Genomic DNA, 21,607 nt, shown 5'->3' on the forward strand with positions numbered 1-21,607 from the left:
GTGGGAGACCCCTGGTCTAGATCAGGGGTCGCCAACCTTTTGGACCTCAGGGACCACCAAACTTATAATTTTAGATCCCAGGGACCACTAACTGGTTCTGTGGGTGTGGCCTAATTTGTGGGTGTGGCTTGGTGGTCATGTGACTGGCTGGGCATGGCTTGTATATAAATATTATATATATTTATATAAATATTGAATTTTTTTATAAAAAAGAGCAACTTTTTCCCAAAATCAGGCAAAGCAGACAGGCAGATTGAGTTGCTCATAGAATCACAGATTCATTTCAAAATCTATCTATCTGCCATTGGCTAGCTCAGTCTGTCACATAAAATTTGCTTGCAAGCAAACTCATAAAATTTGCTAGCAAGAAAACTCATAAAATTAACTCACAACACACCATGTATGTAAATATTGAACTTTTTATTTAAAAAATAACAACTTTTACCCAAAATAAGGCAAAGCAGGCTGGCAGATTGAGTTGCTCACAGAATCACAGATTCATTCAGAAATCTATCTATCTGTCATTGGCTAGCTCAGTCTGTCACATAAAATTTGCTTGCAAGCAAACTCATAAAATTTGATAGCAAGCAAACTCACAAAATTAACTCACAACACACCATGTATGTAAATATTGAATTTTTTTAATTAAAAAAAGCAACTTTTATCCAAAATTAGGCAAAGCAGGCAGATTGAGTTGCTCACAGAATCATTCAGTGATCTATCTATCTGCCATCAGCTAGCTCAATCTCTCAAATTTGCTTGCCGTGAGTCTGCACTGAATTTCCTTGCAAGCAAACTTTCAGTCCTAAGGGAGGTTCGTCTGTACACTTAAAAGCAGAGCTGAAGATCTAAAGACTAGCTAGAAAGCAAGAAATCCAACCATTTCCTGCTTCCTAGCTAATCTAAATCTCCCGGCACAGCAGAACGGATGACGGTCGGAAAAAGGAAAAATAGCAACTTAGCAGACAAGTTTGGCGGGTAAGGAGTGAGTGGGTGGAGAGGGTTCTGCGGGCCATGTGGGCTGAGCAGCCTTGTGTTTCTGTGTAGCCTGGATGAATTGCTTTTGGGGGGTGCTCTGGGGGTGAGATTTCTTTGTGGCCCACCGAAATTTTCTCATGACCCACCAGTGGGCCATAGCCCACCAGTTGGCGACCGCTGGTCTAGATGACCAAGCTAGAACCCCCCAATTGACTGAATTCATACCCATCTCTCTGGTTTGTAGTTTGCAAACCACTTAAAAGTACAGTATAGTATTAGGTCTTAAGACAACCCAGGGTTAATTCAGCAGTTAAGCTACTTCACCTAATGCAATGCAATGGAGAAACACAGCATCTCACCCCAAGTCCCCCACCACAAAAGGGTAGTTGTGAATCATGTGGGAGAAAGATGTCTATGGAGATTCTCAGTCATCCAGATCATGGTTGTCCCTTTTTCAAGTTCCTTGTTTTTCTTTGAAGACGTTTTGGTTCTCATCCAAGAAACTTCTTCACCTCTAGAAGGGCTTCTTCAAAGAAAAAAAAGAAAGTCCAATTGCCTCTTGAAAAAGCAAAAGAGCATTTTTGGCAGGACTGGATGTTGCTTATAAATAATTCCTATCCAAGAAGCATCAGAGGTCATCAAAATATCAAATCAGGAATGGCCCAGACATCCTGTCCTCTTCTGGGCTACTGGAAGTCCTGAAATGAAATTGAAATAAATCTAGAACCCTCTAAAAAAAGTAGATATGAAGAAGGATTGAGACTAATGTTCCAGCATTACTTCCTTCTTCTCTGACATTACTGTTTTGATGGGGAAACTCTGCAGGAAGGTTGTCATTGTGTTCATCTGAATTTGACCACAACTTCCCATGAAGCTTAATTCCAGTTTCATGGAGAATTGCAACATCATTCCATTAAAAATGTTTACACACTATTTCTACAGTTCTTGTCAACACGGGTCAAGCAGGGGAAGGGAGAAGAGTTTACTACAATCTGACTCCATGAAGTTGTTTGCTGAGAGCCAGAAGAGGTTTGTTCTGAAAGGGTGCAACCCCAAGTTAGCAACACAGAAGCTGCATTTAGATTATATTAAAAAATAGACATGACTCATTTCCTGGTTATTCCACCTAAATCCTTGTTATTAGTTGAGTGTGAGGGACTTGAAAAATAAAGGTGATGACTTCATATGCTGAGGCTGGGACAATTCAGTTTGTCCAATTTTTGGTTTGGAGTTGAAAGGGTCAAGAATGAACGCAGAGGAAGAAAAATCACTGGGAATAAAACCATTCTCATGTCCTTCTTTAGAAAGAGCTCCCCCCACCCACCCAGTCTCCTCCAAATTGCACTGCTGAAGTGTGGGGAGAAAGGACTACAAATCAATGTAATTTGATGGCAATATAGTTCTGGCTGTTTTGAAGTAGGTAGAGGTAATCCTTGACTTACAAGCACAATTTGAACCAGAACTTTGCTCGCTAAGTGATTCAACTGTTAAGTGAGTTGGGTCCAATTTTATGACCTTTTCAATGGGGTCATTAAATGATCATCATGGACATTAAGCAAATCATGTAGGTGTTAAGCAAATCCAGCTTCCTCCACTGACTTTATTTGTCAGAACCCTCCTTAGAAAGTCGCAAATGGGAATCACATGATCCCAGGATGCTGCAAATACATGCTGGTTCCTAAGCACCCAAATTTTGATCAGATCACCACAGGACACTGCAACGATCGTAAGTGTGAGTAAACTATTTTTTTGAGAGCCATCATAACTCCAAACAGTTGTGAAATAAATGGTCATAAGTCAAGGATTATCTCTTAACAGTAAAAAGCAGTGAAACTGTTTATCTTGCAACGGGCTCCCATTTTCCCTGTTCAGATTAATTCCTTTGGCGAAGGGTCATACCACCAGACATGTCTTCTTGCCTCTTGATTTCTGCAAGATGGTCTTGGAGATGACATTCCTGTTTTGGAGATGGTCTCCAAATAGAATTTGGGCTGCAGGTGGCCTGCACCTGCTATAAATAGATTGATTTAACGGAACATTTGAATAGCAGTTTCAAGATTTTTAATTCCAACAGGCCAAGCTGAGCCCAACTAATGGATAAAGGACACTATTGCTGTGCTTAATGGACCCCTAAGGTTTACAGAAGAACAAAATATTAGAGAAAGAAGGAGACAGTCTGTTTCCTGCTCCTCCTAAAAGCCAAATGTAGAATGTGGCTACCAGTATAAGATGACCCAGAATCCATTCAGAACATGGGAAGACAAAGCACTGCAAGCAGCTGGACCCTCTATGGCAGTGGTCTCCAATCTTGGCAACTTTAAGCCTGGAGGACTTCAACTCCCAAAATTCTGGGAGCTGAAGTCCTCCAGGCTTACAAGGTTGGAGACCCCTGCTCTATGGTACTGTTTCTCAACCCTGGCAACTTTAAGGACACATGGATTTCAAGTCCCAGAATTCTGGCTGGTTGAGAAATTCTGGGAGTTGAAGTCCACATGTCTTAAACTTGCCATGGTAGAGAAACACTGCTCTAAAGGGTCACTTATTTAGGAAGGGAGACACCCTGGTTACATTTAGTCCCCGCAAAAACATGTAACTGCTTTTAAAAGCTGCTTTGAGAGGGAACTGTGTAATGTGGCAAGTGAGAGCTTTCTGTTCTTTCCATCCCTCTTGCTCCTAATCATCTCCCTCTTCATAGCAATTTACACCCAGCAACCCACAACTTCCTGTAGTTGCCCTGCTGAAGTTGGGTATCTAAATAATTTAGCAGGACAGTCTTAGACCATTTGGGGTTTAGAATGGGAAAGAGCGCTGTTTGGCTCAAGGAGCCTTCCCACTCTTACCTGCCCTCTGCCAGTAAAAGGGAAGAAAAAAAACCAAGCTGAACAACTGTACTCCTCTACCCACTTCCAGTGGTATCTCTGAAATAAATACAGTGTTGTGTGGCTCCTCTTCAGAGGTTTGGGAAGCTAAATAGCAGTCTTCACCTCTCAGATGATGTAACACTACTGCAATGTCGATAGCAGCCATTAAATGTGCCCCTGACAGTCCACCTTGTCTTGCCTTTAGGTTTGTGCATGCCAAGTACGTGCTACAGGGAAGATGTATGCTTGCAAAAAGCTGGAGAAGAAGCGCATCAAGAAGCGGAAAGGGGAAGCAATGGCTCTGAATGAGAAGCAGATCCTGGAGAAGGTCAATAGCCGATTTGTGGTGAGCAACAGTCCTGACTGTGTTGTTGATGACTGCATTTGGGATTGGCCTTTAGAAGGCTGAAATATCCAAAGACTTCCATTTGCTAATGCTATTTGGCTCTGCATTCTGAGGGGGATTTCACAGTATCAGATTCAGCCTGGTTGATTTAGCTGCAGTTATTGCCCATGATAATTAAATGAAACTTCTTGCATTCAAAAGCGATGGTCAAGTGTCTTTTAGGGGCAGTCCAGCCCAGTTTTCTCCAGATATAACTGGGTAAATAATGTTGTACCAAAATATACTTCCAATTCCTAGAAATTGCTTGTTCTGTGTCACTTTTAAAGTGGCCCTGTCATTTTTCAGGTTTCACTCATCTGAAAAAAAAATTGTGGCTGTTTTAATTAGTAGCAGAGTAGCTGGACTTGCATTCTGGAAGACTGCGAGCAAGTTATTTTCAAAGCGTGCACAGTTCTATCAAATATAAGAGAATAAGGCAGCTCCCTGTATTTCTAAACTATTGAATGTCATATGTTTATGGAAGGGGATAAACAGATGATTGCTATCTACATGTTTCTTGATAATTGGACACTGTAGAAGCAGAATATTCTGCAATATGCTTGGAGTCATCTCCTTCTTTTCATCTATGCCAACAGGTCAGTTTGGCTTACGCGTATGAAACCAAGGATGCTCTGTGCCTGGTCCTCACAATCATGAATGGAGGTGATCTGAAGTTTCACATCTACAACATGGGCAACCCGGGTTTTGACAATGAGCGGGTCACCTTCTACGCTGCAGAGATTTGCTGTGGCCTTGAACATTTGCACCAGGAGGGCATTGTTTACAGGTGAGAGGGGATGAAATTATTTCCTGGTTCCAAAAAGATAGAGAAAGGGCTAAGGTAAAGTCTCTCTTAATTGGCATGATGGAGAAGTGATCATCACCCTTTATCTGATTAAGTGTTGAGTTATCTGAATGGCAGAGGGAATCAACTGCTAAACCAATGTCGCTCTACCTGGCACTCCATGTGGATCCTTTAGGTGTTGTGACCAACAATTTTAGAGGGAGAGACGTGCTAAACCAGGGGTCGCCAACCTTTTGGACCTCAGGGACCACTAAACTCATAATTTTAAATCCCAGGGACCACTAACTGGTTCTGTGGACATGGCCTAATTTATGGGTGTGGCTTGGTGGTCATGTGACTGGCTGGGCATGGCTTGTATGTAAATATTATAAATATTTATATAAATATTGAATTTTTTATAAAAAAAAGAGCAACTTTTTCCCAAAATCAGGCAAAGCAGGCAGGCAGATTGAGTTGCTCACAGAATCACAGATTCATTCTGAAATCTATCTATCTGCTATTGGCTAGCTCAGTCTGTCACATAAAATTTGCTTGCAAGCAAACTCATAAAATTAACTCACAACACACCATGCCTGTAAATATTGATTTTTTTATTTTAAAAAGAGCAACTTTTTCCCAAAATCAGGCAAAGCAGGCAGGCAGATTGAGTTGCTCACAGAATCACAGATTCATTCAGAAATCTATCTATCTGCCATTGGCTAGCTCAGTCTCTCAAATTTGCTTGCCATGAGTCTGCACTGAATTTGCTTGCAAGCAAACCTTTAGTCCTAAGGGAGGTTCGGCTGTGCTTAGCTAGAAAGCAAGAAATCCAATCATTTCCTGCTTCCTAGCTAATCTAAATCTCCTGGCACAGCAGAACACCTGATGGTCGGAAAAAGGAAAAATAGCAACTTAGCAGACAAGTTTGCCGGGTAAGGAGTGAGTGGGCGGAGAGGGTTCCCACGAGCCATGTGGGCTGAGCAGCCTTGTGTTTCTGTGCAACTTGGATTAATTGCTTTGTGGGGGTGCTCTGGGGGTGAGATTTCTCTGCGGTCCACCAAAATTTTCTCACGGCCCACCGGTTGGTGGCCGCTGTGCTAAACCATAATGGATTAGACCAGTGGTTCCGAAACTTTTTGAGTACACCGCCCTCTTGGTGCTACAAACTCATCCTCGGTGCCCCCCACCCAAAGGTGGGATTCAAATTTCTGTGGGCATGGCCTAATTTGAGGGTGTGGCTTGCTGGTCATGTGACTGGGTGGGCATGGCCAGGTGATTGGCAAACCAAATACAAGTGGTCCTCACTTAATGGTCGGTTGTTTAGCAAGTGTTCTAATTTATGACTGGCCTCCCCAGAGCTACTTGACCTGTTTTTGGAGTTTTGACAGCTTTAGATCAGGACTCTAAATCCCACCCCTGCCTGTGTGTGTGAGAGAGAGGGAGAGAGAGAGGTTGGATCAGATCTCTCTCTCTCTCTCTCTCTCACCAACGCCAGAAAGCCACTATCAGTCAAAATTCATATTAGTGGTCTCTGGGATTTAAAATTATGAGTTTGGTGGTCCCTGAGGTCCAAAAGTTTGGCAACCCCTGATCTAAAGGAGTGAGCCTGAGAGAGGAAAAGAGAGAGAGAGAGAGAGGAAGAAAAGAAAGAGAAAAGGGAAAGAAAGAAAAAGGGGCAGACAAAGAATGGGGGAATGGAAGGAAGGGATAGAAAGAAAAAGAAATAAAGAAGGAGGGAGGGAGAGAGGGAGGGAGGAGAAAGAAAATGAGATATCTATTCTAGTCCAATCACCTGCTCTAGCAGGGTTAGAAGGGAGTGTGTGTGCGTGTGTGTGTGTTGTTCTCCTTGTAATTTACCAGTACATTTTGGTTTTGCCTTCAGAATTGGCACTGTAATACATTGGGGAAAAGTAATTTTAGGGTGGAGATCTCGTCCAATGGATCCTGTTTAAAGCCTCAACAAAATGTGAGAGCTTCCTGATAGTCTTGACCATGTTTCGTCCACAAAACGATGGACGAAATAGAATAATAGAAGCCAAAGAGGTTTCAATGTGCTGGCAAAGATATTTCAATATTTCATTGGAGGCACTGGCTCCGGAGCATTACTATAGTCAATGGGTGAACCTGCAGGGCTGGTGCCTCAAATGCCCCCCTGCCTACTCTTAGCATCCCCAAGGGGGTCAACAGAGGGGCGCCAAGAGGCAGCAAGGGCGGCGCATCGTAACGTGCCACCGCTTCTGCATTGGAGGGGCTGGCTCCGGAGCAGTGCTAGTCAATGGGTGAACCTGTAGGGCCGGCCGGCACCTTGAACTCTCCCCTGCTGCCTCTTAGCATCCCCAAGGGGGCCGGCAGAGAGGCGCTAACACGTCGTAATGTGCCACCGCTTCCGCATTGGAGGCACCGGCTCTGGAGCAGTGCTACAGTCAATGGGTGAACCTGCAGGGCTGGTGCCTCAAATGCCCCCCTGCTACCTCTTAGCACCCCCCTGCAGGCCCCTTGTCTCTTAGCGACCCCCTAAGGCATCCCACCGCCCCCCAGGGGGTGGTACCGCCCACTTTGGTAACCACTAGATTAGACGAAAGGATCCACTTGTCTCTATAACCCTTTTGAATGCCAAACCCCAGCGTGGTCCTTTATCCCTCTGAGAGTTAAAGTAGTACTCTCTGGATAACAATCACCCGCCTATCATTTGATGTCACTGACCAAATGAATCATTATAGACCTAAGCTTGAAATCAACTGTCCATCTGTAGACCTTCCTAATGGTGGTCATTTCTCCCTTTGAGATTCAAAGCTTTCCCAAATCAAGCACTTTTAGCACTCAGTGCTGGATAACATTCATCAGTGAAAACTGCAACAGAATGCTGTGGTAATCCTGATCACTGAGCTTAATAGAGCGACATCCTCTTCCCCAAAAAATCTATTTCCACTCCCCCTTCCTCTTCTTCACCCCCCGACTTGCTTTCGCAAGCAGCCAACATTCCACACCCATGAGTGTTCTGCATTCTAATTGGTCTGTTGGGGAGAAACACACTCTATTAACCTTTCTCTCTAAGTATATTTTCTATTTCTACATAAATTGGGATTCTCCCAAGTTTACTACTAGCTCCCTCTTGTGTGTCAATGGTGTCAAGTCGCAGGAGCCATGCCTGCACAGTTAAAATCTTCACAGGAGTGTTTCCTAGCCTTTTCATCTTCCTTGTAAAGTGGAAGTACAAACATACTATCTAGAAATGCTGTATTATTACGCATTGCTCTATATTTGATCTACAGCAAGAGCCTCTCTTGTGAGTCCCTCTAAGGTGGGACTAGAATGTAGTCGTGCTTAGAACACTCTCCCCCATTTTTTTAACATCATTGTTGTTGTTGTTAGTCACAAAGTCATGTCCAACCCATTGTCCGACCCATGGACAACGTTCCTCCAGGCCTTCCTATCCTCTACCATCCCCCAGAGTCCATTTAAGGTCACATCGACTACTTTAGTGACTCCATCCAGCCACCTCATTCTCTGCCATCCCCTTTTTCTTTTGCCCTCAATCGTTCCCAGCATCAGGCTCTTCTCCAGTGAGTCCTTCCTTCTCACGAGGTGGCCAAAGTATTTGAGTTTCATCTTCAGGATCTGGCCTTCTAAAGAGCAGTCAGGATTGATCTCCTCTAGGACTGACCAGTTTGATCACCTTGTAGTCCAAGGGACTTGCAGGAGTCTTCTGCAGCACCAGAGTTCAAAGGCCTCAATTCTTTGGCACTCAGCCTTCCTTATGGTCCACCTTTCACAGCCATATATTGCAACTGGGAAAACCATAGCCTTGACTATACACACTTTTGTTGGCAGGGTGATGGCTCTTCTTTTTAATATGCTGTCTAGATTTGCCATACTTTCCTCCCCAGGAGCAAGCAACTTTTAATTTCTTGGCTGTAGTCCCCATCTGCAGTGATCCTGGAGCCCAGGAAAATAAAATCTGTCTCCTCCAAGAAAAAGAATTATTTCAGATTTGCACATAGTTGTCAACCAAACAAGTAGAGTTATAAATTCTGGGTTTTTTTCCTACTCATGTAAAAGAGACAGAAGGGAAAAGGGTGTGTGGGTGATTCTTGGCAGCTACTTGTCTGCACATGTGCAAGCATTCCTTCATGGATTTAGCCATTGTATTATGCCATGGTTTCTTAACCTTGTTTATTCAATAATACATAATCAGACTAACCGCACTGTGGCTTCAGTGAAGTTTGAATCAACATGAACATGCTTGCAGGAGAGTTGAAGGAGTTGTAATCAAACACCTCTCAAGAACACTAGTCTGGGGAAAGTTCTGTTCAAGATAAAAGTAACTACAAAGTGAGCAAACCACAAGAAAATGTGGAAAGGAAGCCTATTAAAACAACTGAAAAAGGAAAAGACTGTCCCAATTAAAAGGTGGTCCTCCAGGGTTAAGATGATAGAGAGGGATACTTAGGAGTAATTTTGCTAGAAGGTGCCTAGACAAAAATCAAACCATCTGTTATGTATGTAAGTTTCAAATGTTATGGGAGCCCCCTTGGTTTATTTCTTTATTTTATTTGTATCCTGCCTTTGTCATTTTTATAAACAACTCAAAGCAGTGAACATATTTAGAGTGGAGTGGAGTGGAGTGGAGTGGAATGGAATGGAACAGAACAGAACAGAACAGAATAGAATAGAATAGAATAGAATAACAGAGTTGGAAGGGACCTTGGAGGTCTTCTTGTCCAATCCCCTGCTTAGGCAGGAAACCCTACACCACTTCAGACAAATGGTTATTCAACACCTTTTTAAAAACTTCTAGTGTTGGAGCATTCACAACTTCTGGAGGCAAATTGCACCACTGATTAATTGTTCTAACTGTCAGGAACTTTCTCCTTAGTTCTAAGTTTTAATGCTCCTCCTTCCTATTTTTCCCCACAACAACTCTTTGATGTGAGTTGGGCTAAGAGAGGGTGACTGGCCTGAAGTCATCCAGTGGCTTTTGTGAATCAGGTGGGACCAACGCTTGCATTCTCCTAGAGATTGGCCCAAAGTTGGTTGAGCTGGTTTTCATGACTAAAGCCGGACTTGAACTCACAGCCTCAAAGTTTCTAGGTGGTGCCTTAACTTCTAGAGGCTAGACCAAACTGACTCTCAAACTGATCCTTATTCTGGGTTGTGTCTCTATTTCCCCTGCAGGGACTTAAAGCCAGAGAACATTCTCCTGGATGATGATGGTGAGTGCCACGTGTCACATGTTTGAATTGTCCCTGTTATAGACTTTCAGAATAACTTTTACCTACAAATATCAGAGATCACAGCCAGATCTTCCTTCCTTCAAATCATCTTTCACCATTGAACAACACAAACACATTTTTGGGCAGATTAGAACTTCGACCCCTTCTGTCTTTCCTCATGAAAGATCACAGGATTCCCATCATGATTTTGTATCCTCTATAATCACCTTCTCTCTTCTTGTATCTAGGGCATATACGGATCTCAGATCTGGGGCTGGCCATTAAGATCCCCGAAGGTGACACCATCCGTGGCCGTGTAGGAACTGTAGGCTACATGGGTATGTGTTGGAGAACTGCTCCAGGTCTTGTGAGATTGCTGGCTCAAGAGAAAGCTGGCTCAATCCATGGACCTTCATTTTGGATCTATCTGACCACACAGGCTGAGAGGGCATGGTACTTTAAAACAGAGGCAGAAAAGCTATTTTAGACTGAAAATCAAATTTCTACCTTTACAGTTAGTCCTTGACTTGCAGCCACAATTGGGACCAGAATTTCTGTTGCTAAATAAGGCAGTTATTAAGTCCGTTGTGCCCGATTTTACAAACTTTTTTGCCATGCTTGTTAAGTGAGTCACTGCAGTTGTTAAGCAAATCTTGTGCTCGTTAAGGAAATCCAGGTTCCCCCATTAACTTTTCTTGTCAGAAGCTGGCTGGAAAGGTTGCCAAGTGCCCAAATTATGATCATGTGACTGTGGGGATGCTACAACAGTTATAAGTGTGAGGACCAGTTGTAACTCACTTTTTTCAGTGCTGTTCTGACTTTGAACTATAATGGCACAGTGGTTAGAATGCAGTATTGCAGACTAGCCTGCTGACCATCAGCAGTTCAAATCTCACCAGGCTTAAGCTTGACCCATCCTTCCAAGGTCAGTCAAATGAGGACCCAGATTGTTGGGGGCAATAGGCTGACTCTGTAAACTGCTTAGAGCGGGGCTGAAAAACACTGTGAAGCGGTATATAAGTCTAAGTGCTACTGCTATTTGAATGGTTGCTAAATGAATGGTTCTAAGTCAAGGACTGTCTGTATTGTCTTTTCTGGTTCTGTTGTTATGCACATATTTATAAGTAAAATAAGGAGAGGAGTCCAACAAAAAATTTTATCAATCCAGAAATGGTTTGTTACTGCCTTCTTTTTTTTCAGTTTTCCAAGGTAGACTACAAACCCAGACATTCTTTCATCCAGGAATTAACCAGCTCCAACCCTTTATCACTTTTTCAACCAGCCACTCAGTTAAGTGCTGCTACTTGTTAAAAAGCAACACATTTAATTCCTTCCCCTTATAAGGGGGAGAAATCCTTGCCCCTTGGATTTTGCATTATCACCCGTGATGGGTAATGGTTCTCCAAGATGCAAAACAAAAGAAGATTCTTTCTCACAGTTTGCCACCCAATCAAGTGCTTTACATGAAATTGTTGTCTCTTAACTGTGCTCTCTCCACCCTTCTCCTCCTCTCCCCAGCTCCTGAAGTAATTAACAATGAGCGCTACTCCTTCAGCCCAGACTGGTGGGGACTTGGCTGCCTCATCTATGAGATGATTGAGGGCCAATCACCCTTCCGGGCCCGCAAGGAACGGGTGAAGAGAGAAGAGGTAGAAAAGCGGGTTCAGGACGACCAGGAACAGTATTCAGACAAGTTCTCTGAAGATGCCAAAACCATCTGCAAGTCGGTGAGCCAAGAAGATAAGGAGGAATCTTTTCCATGAGTCTGTAGTATCAGATGGCAACTCCTACATGCCCTGAGTTGATGTCAACTCGGGGTTGACTACTTGAACCCCTTTTGGCACTATCAAGAAGTACTTGGCCATTGTCTTCTACTGGGCTATTATTTTAGCTTCTCATTCATTTGGTCTGTCAAGTAAGGACCAACTAAGAGTTTTGTGATCAGCCAAGATTGGCTAATCTGCTTAGCCGGGCATAGGTAAATTGTGCCCGAGTGTGTATATACAGGTGCACAAGTTTATACGTGTGAGCTGACCTGGATAGAGTGTATTTAGTCAAGCAGCCCCACATATTATTCCCTTAAGCTTACCAGATTTCCACTTTGCAGGGGTTTTCAAAAGCAATAATATAAATATTTCTTTTACATTAAGAGAAGCAGAAAGGGATGCTTCTGATCACAGCCATTCTACTGTTGTAATGCATGCTTAGTTCTTAATGGACTCCCTGTTATTTCATTTCCATTGGTTTAATTTTTAAAATCGGTTGATATTAATCATATTTTTTTAAAAAAATGCCTTTGACAAAGTGGACAAATCCTTTCTTTTCCGCATGGACGCTTTCTTCCTCATTACAAGAAACTGTATTTACAGGATAAACATTGGTGAAATATTCTGGACTCAAGTGGGTTTGAGAACCAACTTGGTTTGTGTTCCATGGCAGAAAAAGCCAACTTGGGCTTGGTTTACAAAGTCTACTTTAAAAAGTTCTGAGTTTAATGTTGTCACAGGCTTTACTTACCAAAAAAGTCCTCTTTCCCCCCTCCCCGTTTCAGCTCCTGACTAAAGATCCTAAGCAGCGGCTTGGAAACAAAGGTGAGGGGGCCGTCCAGGTGAAGCAGCATCCATTCTTCAGGACAATCAACTTCAAGCGACTGGAAGCTGGGATTATGAAGCCCTCATTTGTGCCAGATGTAAGTTCTTACAAGTAAGAGTGAGGAACTCAAGGACAGCATTAAGAAAACAAATAGATGGGCAAATGTTTTATCTGGAGGGGTGAAGTGTTAAGCCAGTGCTAAAACTTTCCTCTTTCTCCAGCTGTTGTAGTCGTCATCGTCATCATTTTGTATTGAGATGTTCTTTGTTGGCAAGGTTGTTATCATGCAAGATTGTTTCTGAGTTTTCTGCTTCAGCAGAGGAGAATTCCCTGGTTTTTAGCAACTGTGAATGCACAATTTGGGGCCCAAATGTAGAATTCTAGAAGCTTCAGAATGAAAAGGAGGCAGGAAGGCCTTGGGCCATGAACTGTCCAATCTGTGATATTTCAGGCTTTTAGTTCTCTTCTTTTTCTTCCGAGTAATGGGGAACTCCTCTCTGCTTTGTGCGAGTCTTTTAGATCTTGAAAAGTACTATCATATCCCGCTTCCTCACCCTAATCGTATCTGGTTTCTTCTGCTTTTTGAAATAGTATTAGTGTCTACATATTCTACGCATCATCCTCACCAGTTTTCCCCCTCCCTCCAATTCCAAATCTGTCCCAAAGAAGCTAAATAAAAGAACCATAAATTAACTTATGGGGTTCCTCAGTATCCACTTTTTACCTTTTTAGTTAGATTTACTATCATAAACTGAGCTAGAAGGGAACTTATAGATCTTCCTAATTCAACTCACAGTTGAGGCCATGAATTTACAAAACCATGCCTAACATGTGGCCATGCAGCCTCCCTCTCTCCTTTCAAAAGAGAAATCCTCCTCCACTATTCTGGCTGGATGGTGGCACTGCTTAATTACTGTTATCTTCAGGAAACTCTCCCTAAAGTTCATTCTGAATCTTCTGTCTTTTCATTTCGATTTATTAATCCCAGTCCTTCCTTTGGCTTTCAAAGGGACCAAATCCATTTCTCCTCGCACATGACTTGCACATCTGGATATGTAAGTCCTGGAGATGACAAACTTACTGGAATCCTTGTCTTTCCCTTAGCCTCGGGCTGTGTACTGTAAGGATGTACTGGACATTGAACAATTCTCCACTGTGAAGGGTGTCAACCTAGACCAAACCGACAATGACTTCTATGCCAAATTTGCCACAGGCTGTGTCCCAATACCCTGGCAGAACGAGGTAAGGAAAGGACATACAAATATTTATCTATCAAATTTAGAAACTGTCCATCTCCCTCACAGAGTCAAATCTGGGAAGAGACTCATGTATTGTAGTTGTATATACCTCTAAGCTAAAAGAAGATCATTGTCAAAGCCTCTTGATCTAAGGAGGCACATAGAATGGGTTGTCCCAAATTTCCATTCTGTCCAGTTGTTTTAAGGATTTTTATTATATAGCATCCTGTTTCCCCACCATTCTTACCAATTGCATCATCTTCTTTTTATTTAGATGATCGAGACAGAATGCTTTAAGGATCTCAACATCTTTGGACCAAATGGCACCCGATCCCCAGATCTGGACTGGAAGCAGCTCCCTGACCCACCCAAGCGTAGCCTCTTGCAGAGGCTCTTTCGACGTAACGTAAGATCCAATCTTGCTCCTTTTTTGCTATGTATCTTTGCAACTATTAATCCCATACTTACAACCTTCAATATTACTCAACCTAATTAAGCAATATAGCACTGTGCCTTCAGCTTCAAGATATACTTTAGGTACTTCATATATCAGAAGTTTGTTTTTGAATGGACATATTTCCAGGTAACTATGAATATGGGTCTTCTCCAAACTGGCCAGCCAGCAATTGTGGAGATCTCAATTCCTGGAACTCTCAGCAATGGCCATGCTGGCTGAAGAATTCTGAGAAATGAAATCCCATGTCTGGAAGTCACCCAGATTGGAGAAGCCTGGTATATAGGCCCTTTGCCAGAGACTGCAGATTGGAGGAATTTTATGTGGCTCAATGATAAAGCGCTTCAGGAGTTCCCAAGTTAGATCTCTGGGTGCCTGTTACATCCTTCCTGAAACTCTGGAAAGCTGCTGCCAGTCAGTCTAGATCAGTCTAGATCAGTATTTTCCAACCATGGTATCTTCCAGATGTATGCAGTAACTCCATAAGTCTTCAGCAATTGCTGAATGGGGAATTCCTGGAGTTGAAGTCCATACATTTCGGAAGTTGCTGTGGTGGGGGAATTCTGGAACAGTGGTCCAAACTGAATAAGGCAGTTTCTTAGATTCCTAAGGCTTTGGATTCTTCTGTTTGAAGAACAGCAGTTCACTGGTTGAGCAACTGCATAGCACAAATAAGTTCTTGGGATTATTGCTGGCATCTCAGAACAGAACAAAGATCTTGCCTGTTAATCATGCTAGATAGCAGATTTTTTTTCCCCCTGCACTCACCTGTCTTCATTTTTCCCTATAGCCAAGTGACTTCACCATCGGCACCAACGTACATTCCAACCTGTCGGCAGCCCCCTCACCAGCTTGGCCCATGGCACAGGCTCCCTCCTGACCTCTGGAGCTAGCACTCATCCTTGTCTTCTCAGGGTTGCCTTAGGCTGATATATGGAAGTCCCTGTCTGGGGCCAGGCTCTGTTACTGCTGGGAGCCGAAGAAACACAGCCTTCCAATCGGCAGGGCAGCAATGGTCCAGAAGACCTTTGCCACCTCCTGGTGCTGATGTGGATTGGGAGCATGGAGACTCTTCTTGTCCAGAACCTTGGCTGCTGCTTGTTGACAGGGTCTTCCTTCATCTTTCTGTACTTTGACTGCACAGGGAGCATCCATGGCTCTCCCCCATTTTCTTTGTCTCATCACCTCCTGACCCAACTTTCACGGGAGATCAGCTGGGGAGATATACCTGAGAAGGAAGGATTTAAACACAGAAAGAACCACCAATGGTGCCTGGAGATGGCAGAGATGGGGGCTGGAGTCTTACTGGAGAGAAAAAGAGAATGCATAGCTTGGACAAAATTACAATGGGGATGAGAAAGACTCCCCACTCTTGTATTGGTATTTCCGGAGACTCATGGATAAGTGTGTGTTGGTTAGTGTGTGGATGTGTATTGAACTGCTAGCTCCTTGGAGTTCATTCAGGGTTTTTCCAGGGATCTCTCCCACCCACACCATCAATTCTACAGCCTGGGGCCATTGCAAAGCCAGAACATGGAAGACAAAGAAAATTGAAGAGCAATTGGTTGTCTTTCCTTCAGGACATCCTTTCTTGGCTGGTCATCTTCTAGCTGTGCTGGACTGTCCAGCACCTGCCATCCCTTAGCAATACAACCTTCAGACCAGATTGTTGGGCAGGGTCAACTGGAATCCAGGATATGTGGAAATCCCCAGATGCAGGATGCTGCTTTAGAAGCACTCAATAGGAAAAGACAGAGAGGTGAGATGGATGACATCTCAGCCTGCATAAAGTGTTCCCAAACCCTGACTCTAACCTCAACCTGCAGTGTTGAAAAGATATTTTTTAAATCCTACATATTTTAACTTTTATTACAATTGTTTCCATAGGTCTGTCTACTCATTTATTTTATTTCCTTTCCTTTCTGTCTCTGTATTTTCCCCCTTTCTCACATGACCTTTCCTTTTTCTCTTTATGCCACCCAGCCTAGCTGGTTCCTGGTGTATTAAAGCAGATGCAGGGTCTACCCTGATTGTGATCGTATGCGCAAGTATGACGGAACCAGATAATTTCATCTTATTGGTTCCAAAAAGTCCAACATTGGAAAATAAAAACCTCTCTGTAAGAAGAAAAGCAGAATAAGACTGGGCTAAAGTTTTAACCCATAATATTCTGGATTTCTGACTTTCGAAGAGAGTCCCCTTGCCCATCCTACCCCCAGCACAAGGCTTGAGTTTCGCTTGTTTGCGTGGCCCAGTTTCTGGCATGCCATGGCCCAGTTGACACTGTCCTTGGCCTCGGGGTTGGGGACTCCTACCCTAATGTGCTTCGTTTCAGGAAAAAAGGATCATTTTGTTGCTGCTATTGCTAAATAATTGGAATATTCCTGTTGCCTCTTCTCTTTGAAAATGATAGCAATGATGATGCAGAGAGAAATGCATGAAGAGAGCATTTCTCTCTAGGCTGAGAGAAGAAGCAAGAGAAGGAGAAAGGACAACAGTGGAGAGGGGAAGGAAGACTCAACATAGGAAATTTTGTTTGCAAATTTCTCCAAACCCAAACAGGAAGCAGGGCTCTGGAGCTATGTTGAAGAACAGTGTGGAAGTTAGATACTTGTAGCTCTCCAGAGGCTGGTGGAGCACAACTCTCGGCATCTCTTACTCTAGATCTTCCTAGGTGGCCCTGTTGGAAATGGTCATTTAACAACTTCTGGACAGCTATAGATTTTCTACTTGTAAATAAGGCTAGATTTTCTTTAGCTTATAATATACTATTGTAGTGTTCCAGTTTGACCCTGTTTTCCACCTTTGCTTCTCTGCCATTTGTTTTTATGATCCTAGGAGGCTCTAAAGGATAGGATAATAGATCTATGGACAAAGCTGCTGCTTTCCCTTCTGGCTGCCAGAGTGTGGTGCTCTTTCACTGATTTATGTGGCTCAGGTTGAGACTGAAACAATGCATCCATTCTAAGATAACCACAGGGAGCTTCCCAAATTCTGAGGGTCTCCCTTCCAAAGTAATTTGCAAAGGATTGGCTCTAAATGGCTACAGCCATCACACATTGCAAAGGTCAGGGGAAGATAGATCTATTTTTATCAGAATTCCTTCTCTTTATCTTATCACTTGGCTGCTACATGTCCTGCTGAAGGAAGGGCTTGCTCTCAGCCTGGTGCTTTCTTTTTTTAAATAGGCAGAGATGTCCTTGGAATAGGAAGAACTTTCTGGGTGAAATATCAGGGAAACTCATTCTCAGCAGTCAGACTTCAGCCTGGGAATTGCCCTCTGATCCTCCAGCAGCAGGTGTGAAAATTTGGGCTCACCCTTGACAAGCTGAGCCCTAATGAACAGCTTGACCCAGGTAGTGAAGCTCATCTGTTCATTAAATCCCAAGTTCTGGCAAGCCCCGTCTAGAAAGGTTGATTTCTGGAGGCTTAACTCATTAAGAAAGACTGAAGACCAAGTCTGTCTTCGAGACCAGAGAGACAGGAGAGAACTTGGGGCCTTTCTCTTGTGCAAGTGACATCATGCTGATGTTTTGAATGGATGCCTGACTTTTAATAACTGTATGGTAGGCAAAGGATCCACCAGTAGAACCAGAAAGAAATTGCAATATTTTTTTCTGGGTGTTATTGTTTAAAAACTGCACAAATATGGATAATAGTCAAGGAAATAGAGACTTCTCTTAATGCCCAAGGTAAACAACTGAACTTCCTGAGCTGTTGATATTTTTCCACTCCTTACTTTTATTTTTTGGAATCTCAGTTCCTTCTCTACTTCAGTTGCCTCTCACTAAATCTGTAGCATGAAGATTTGTTTTAAAACAAAAACAATCTAAGTAAATAGGCATAAAATCCTGGTACAGGGGCCACATACCCACTTTGCATCCTTGCTCTGCCCACCAGGACCCTTCCAAAAACGTAAGTGCTACACATGCCCCTTGAAAGTTGCCTGCTTTTTTCCAGGTGCCTGTCTAATGACATTTCACTAAAAGGTCAAGCAAGAGATGTTTGCAAAGAGAAGGAGGCCTTGCATAGGGAAAACATACAGCAGCAAAAAGAGGGCCAAGCTTCTTTCCCACCTTCCATTTCTGCACAAAATTTGACTCCACTTGTGGATTATTCCACAAAGCTTCCTGCATTACCATTAGAACACAAATGCAGAGTGGGGATTTGGATTGCTCTGACTTTCAAGAACAGAGGTTCTAGAAAGAACCTCCTGCTCTAATATTAACAGGTCAGGCAGACAATGGTTCAGGTTGCTGTAAAGAGCTGTGGGCGGGCTTTATGACAGATTGGGCATGAATTTTATGGCAAAATGGAACACCGCAAGGGGAAACTTGGATCTATTCAATTAACTCCTTTGTTGAGCCTTATCAGCAGTCTAAAGTAGAAAGGTCTACCATAATGGGAGAAGTTAGACTATGATCTTTGATCTTCCTTTCTGCTCTGTTTAAACAGCTTATCTTCTCTGCCATGTGTTGGCAGAGTACTTGAGGCAGGGGGCATGGTGTTCATACTAGAAGACATGCATAAAGCTTTTCCACATGAAGGAGGATCTGTTCAAATCCAGCATCTTTGAGCAGACATGATGGGGCCCAACAATGACCTCATCGATGCCTGCTCCCCTTCTTAAAGATGCAAAAGATTCCGTTGCCCAAATGGCTTTGTACAAGCAGTCCTCAACTTATGACCACAACTGAGACCAGGCTTTCCATTGTTAAGTGAGATGGTTGTTGAATGAGTCATTGCCCAATTGTATCACCTTCTGTGCCCCAGTTCTTCAGCAAATCCGGCTTCCTCTATTGAGTTGAGTCATTGGAAGTTGGCTGGGAAGGTTCCAAGTGGTGATCACATGACCCTAGGGTGCTACAACTGTCATAAATATAGGCTGAATTGCCGAGCGCCTGAATTTTGATCAAGTGACCGTGGGATGTTGCCACTGTTATAAGTATGAGAACTAGTTGTAAGTTACTTTTTTCACCACTGTTGTAATTTTGAACAGTTGCTAAATGGATGTAAGTAGGGGACTACCTGTAGGATTTCCACTGCCCTCTAATAGAAGGAAAGACATCTCAGCAGTAACAGAATAACAGAGTTGGGAGGGACCTTGTAGGTCTTCTAGTTCAACCCCTGTTCAGGCAGGAAACCCTATACCATTTCAGACAAATTGTAATCCAATCACTTCTTAAAAACTTCCAGTGTTGGAGCATCCACAATTTCTGGAGGCAAGTTGTTCCACTGATTAAATTTTTTCTTAGTTTTAGGTCACTTTTCTGCTTGATTAGTTTCCATTTGTTGCTTCTTGTCCTACCTTTACGTGCTTTGGAGAACACCTTGACTCCCTCTCCTTTGTGGCAACCCCATTAATGCCAACCTGACCCATTGTGCAAGATTTTGGAGAATCTGCTAATTGAAATAGTAGCCTCTCTTGACATATTGACTCCTAGAATTCTTCCAAAAACGTAACTGGTAGAAAGGGAATTGATTCTATAGATGGGTCATCCAATGAATGGATGGATTGGGTGGATTGTTGGAGCCCTGACACAGTGTTTATATCATTTCATGTTAATTCAATCTATAAAATCAGTTACAGACTGAGAGGGGCTTGGTCCAAAATAGGTGAGCTGCTGCTGGGATTTAATTGGCCAATAGTCACATATTGTGAGCACTCTGCCTAAACCTGTCTTGGCTCAATCCCCATCACATACTTTATTGCAGACCTCTTTCTCACATACACATACCTACAGACAAGGAATGGGCAAAAAAAAAAATACAACTTTCAGCCAAAATCAGGAGGAGAGAGAAAGAGGAAAATATCTGAAATTGTGATTTGCACATCACACTAAGCCATACAATGGTTGGCTGGCCTGGAGTTCAGTGTAACGTTTGTTTGCAGCCGGGTATAGTTTATTGAATAAATTGTGGTTATACAGTGGCCTGGTGTGATGGGTGAACCTCATCTAGGTGAGAACCTCCAAAGGAACCAAATAGGAAGAAACTTGAAAGGACTATGAGCAGAATGTTAAGGAACTGTTGCCTTCTTCGTCTGAGAAGAACAAAAGGAGGAAATATTCTGTGGGTGGAGTGATCCTCTTGACTTCAGACCCTTACACTTTTTTTGTATTTCCCTTTTCTTTGTACATCAGTGTTGTTGGCGTTGGTCTAATGCTGGCTTTTTATTTCTTTCTCTTTTTTTACACTGCTCATTTCTGATTCTGGAGCATTTGGGTTCTGACTTCTTGGGTTTTTATTTTGTACATTTGTAAATATTTGTATGTTGAATGTTTGGATGTACATTTTTAAACTTGAAAAAGCTGCAAGCCAAGCCATGTTTGGAAAGGTACCCCTAATGCTTCGGGGTATTTTTTTTTAATTGGGAATACAGAGGGAGGTGGGAGGAAAGAAATGAATCAAAAGTTATTATAATATAAAGTCCCTATTCCAGTCAAAGGAAGCCAGAGCAGAGAGGGGGGAAATTATCTCAATCAGTCAACTGGGATTTCTATTCCTCCCGATTTTAAAATTTCATACAGTATATATGTACTATGGTTGCTGTTTTTTCTTGTTACTTATTCCCAGGGCTGTGTGTAATCTGCATTGAATAAAACATATACACCAAATCTCCACCAAAAAGAGTTGCATTCTCTGAATTACCTGATAAAGCCAGTTTGACCTTAAGGTACCGGGCCAAAAACTAGGAGACTGCGAGTTCTAGTCCTCCTTTGGCAAGAAAGATGGCTGGGTGACCTTGAGCCAATCACCAGGAGGCTGTGAACTCTAGTCCTGTCTTAGCCATGAAAACCAGATAGGTAACTTCGGATCAGGAAGGTAAAGGCAAATCTTACCAAGAAAACCGAAAGAATTGTCCAAGCAGTTACCAGGAAACAAAAATGACACACACATTCAAAGGGGTGGTAGTGGAGTAATAACCCATATGTAATGGAGGATATTTAATTTAAAGGATATTTAATGTTTTAAGGATTAAGCATTGTTTTGCTTTGTTTTTAAACATTGATATATGCAGCAGCCAGTGAATGTTCTTTATCTGGTTACCAAGATGCCCAACATGTTTTTATTTATATAGAATACTAGGAAGCAGTACATC

The 21,607-nt window shown here is 42.8% G+C and overlaps 1 protein-coding gene across 1 annotated transcript in view; it reads left to right on the forward strand.

Annotated features, from left to right (window-relative positions):
- LOC113447215 (G protein-coupled receptor kinase 5-like) overlaps window positions 1-21,135 on the forward strand; it is an 83,079-nt gene extending 61,944 nt beyond the window's left edge. The window contains exons 8-16 of the mRNA XM_026717260.2: window positions 4,045-4,185; window positions 4,821-5,011; window positions 10,184-10,221; window positions 10,470-10,559; window positions 11,740-11,948; window positions 12,773-12,910; window positions 13,918-14,055; window positions 14,326-14,457; window positions 15,296-21,135. Coding sequence (XP_026573045.1) covers window positions 4,045-4,185; window positions 4,821-5,011; window positions 10,184-10,221; window positions 10,470-10,559; window positions 11,740-11,948; window positions 12,773-12,910; window positions 13,918-14,055; window positions 14,326-14,457; window positions 15,296-15,385 — 1,167 coding nt within the window. The 3' untranslated portion in view covers window positions 15,386-21,135. The remainder of the gene's footprint in view (window positions 1-4,044; window positions 4,186-4,820; window positions 5,012-10,183; window positions 10,222-10,469; window positions 10,560-11,739; window positions 11,949-12,772; window positions 12,911-13,917; window positions 14,056-14,325; window positions 14,458-15,295) is intronic.
- Window positions 21,136-21,607: the final 472 nt, after the last annotated feature.

The sequence above is a fragment of the Pseudonaja textilis genome, chromosome 9 (assembly GCF_049901715.1).
Source record: "Pseudonaja textilis isolate UNSWEBS1 chromosome 9, rPseTex1.2, whole genome shotgun sequence".
In the NCBI taxonomy this organism is placed as follows: Eukaryota; Metazoa; Chordata; class Lepidosauria; order Squamata; family Elapidae; genus Pseudonaja; species Pseudonaja textilis.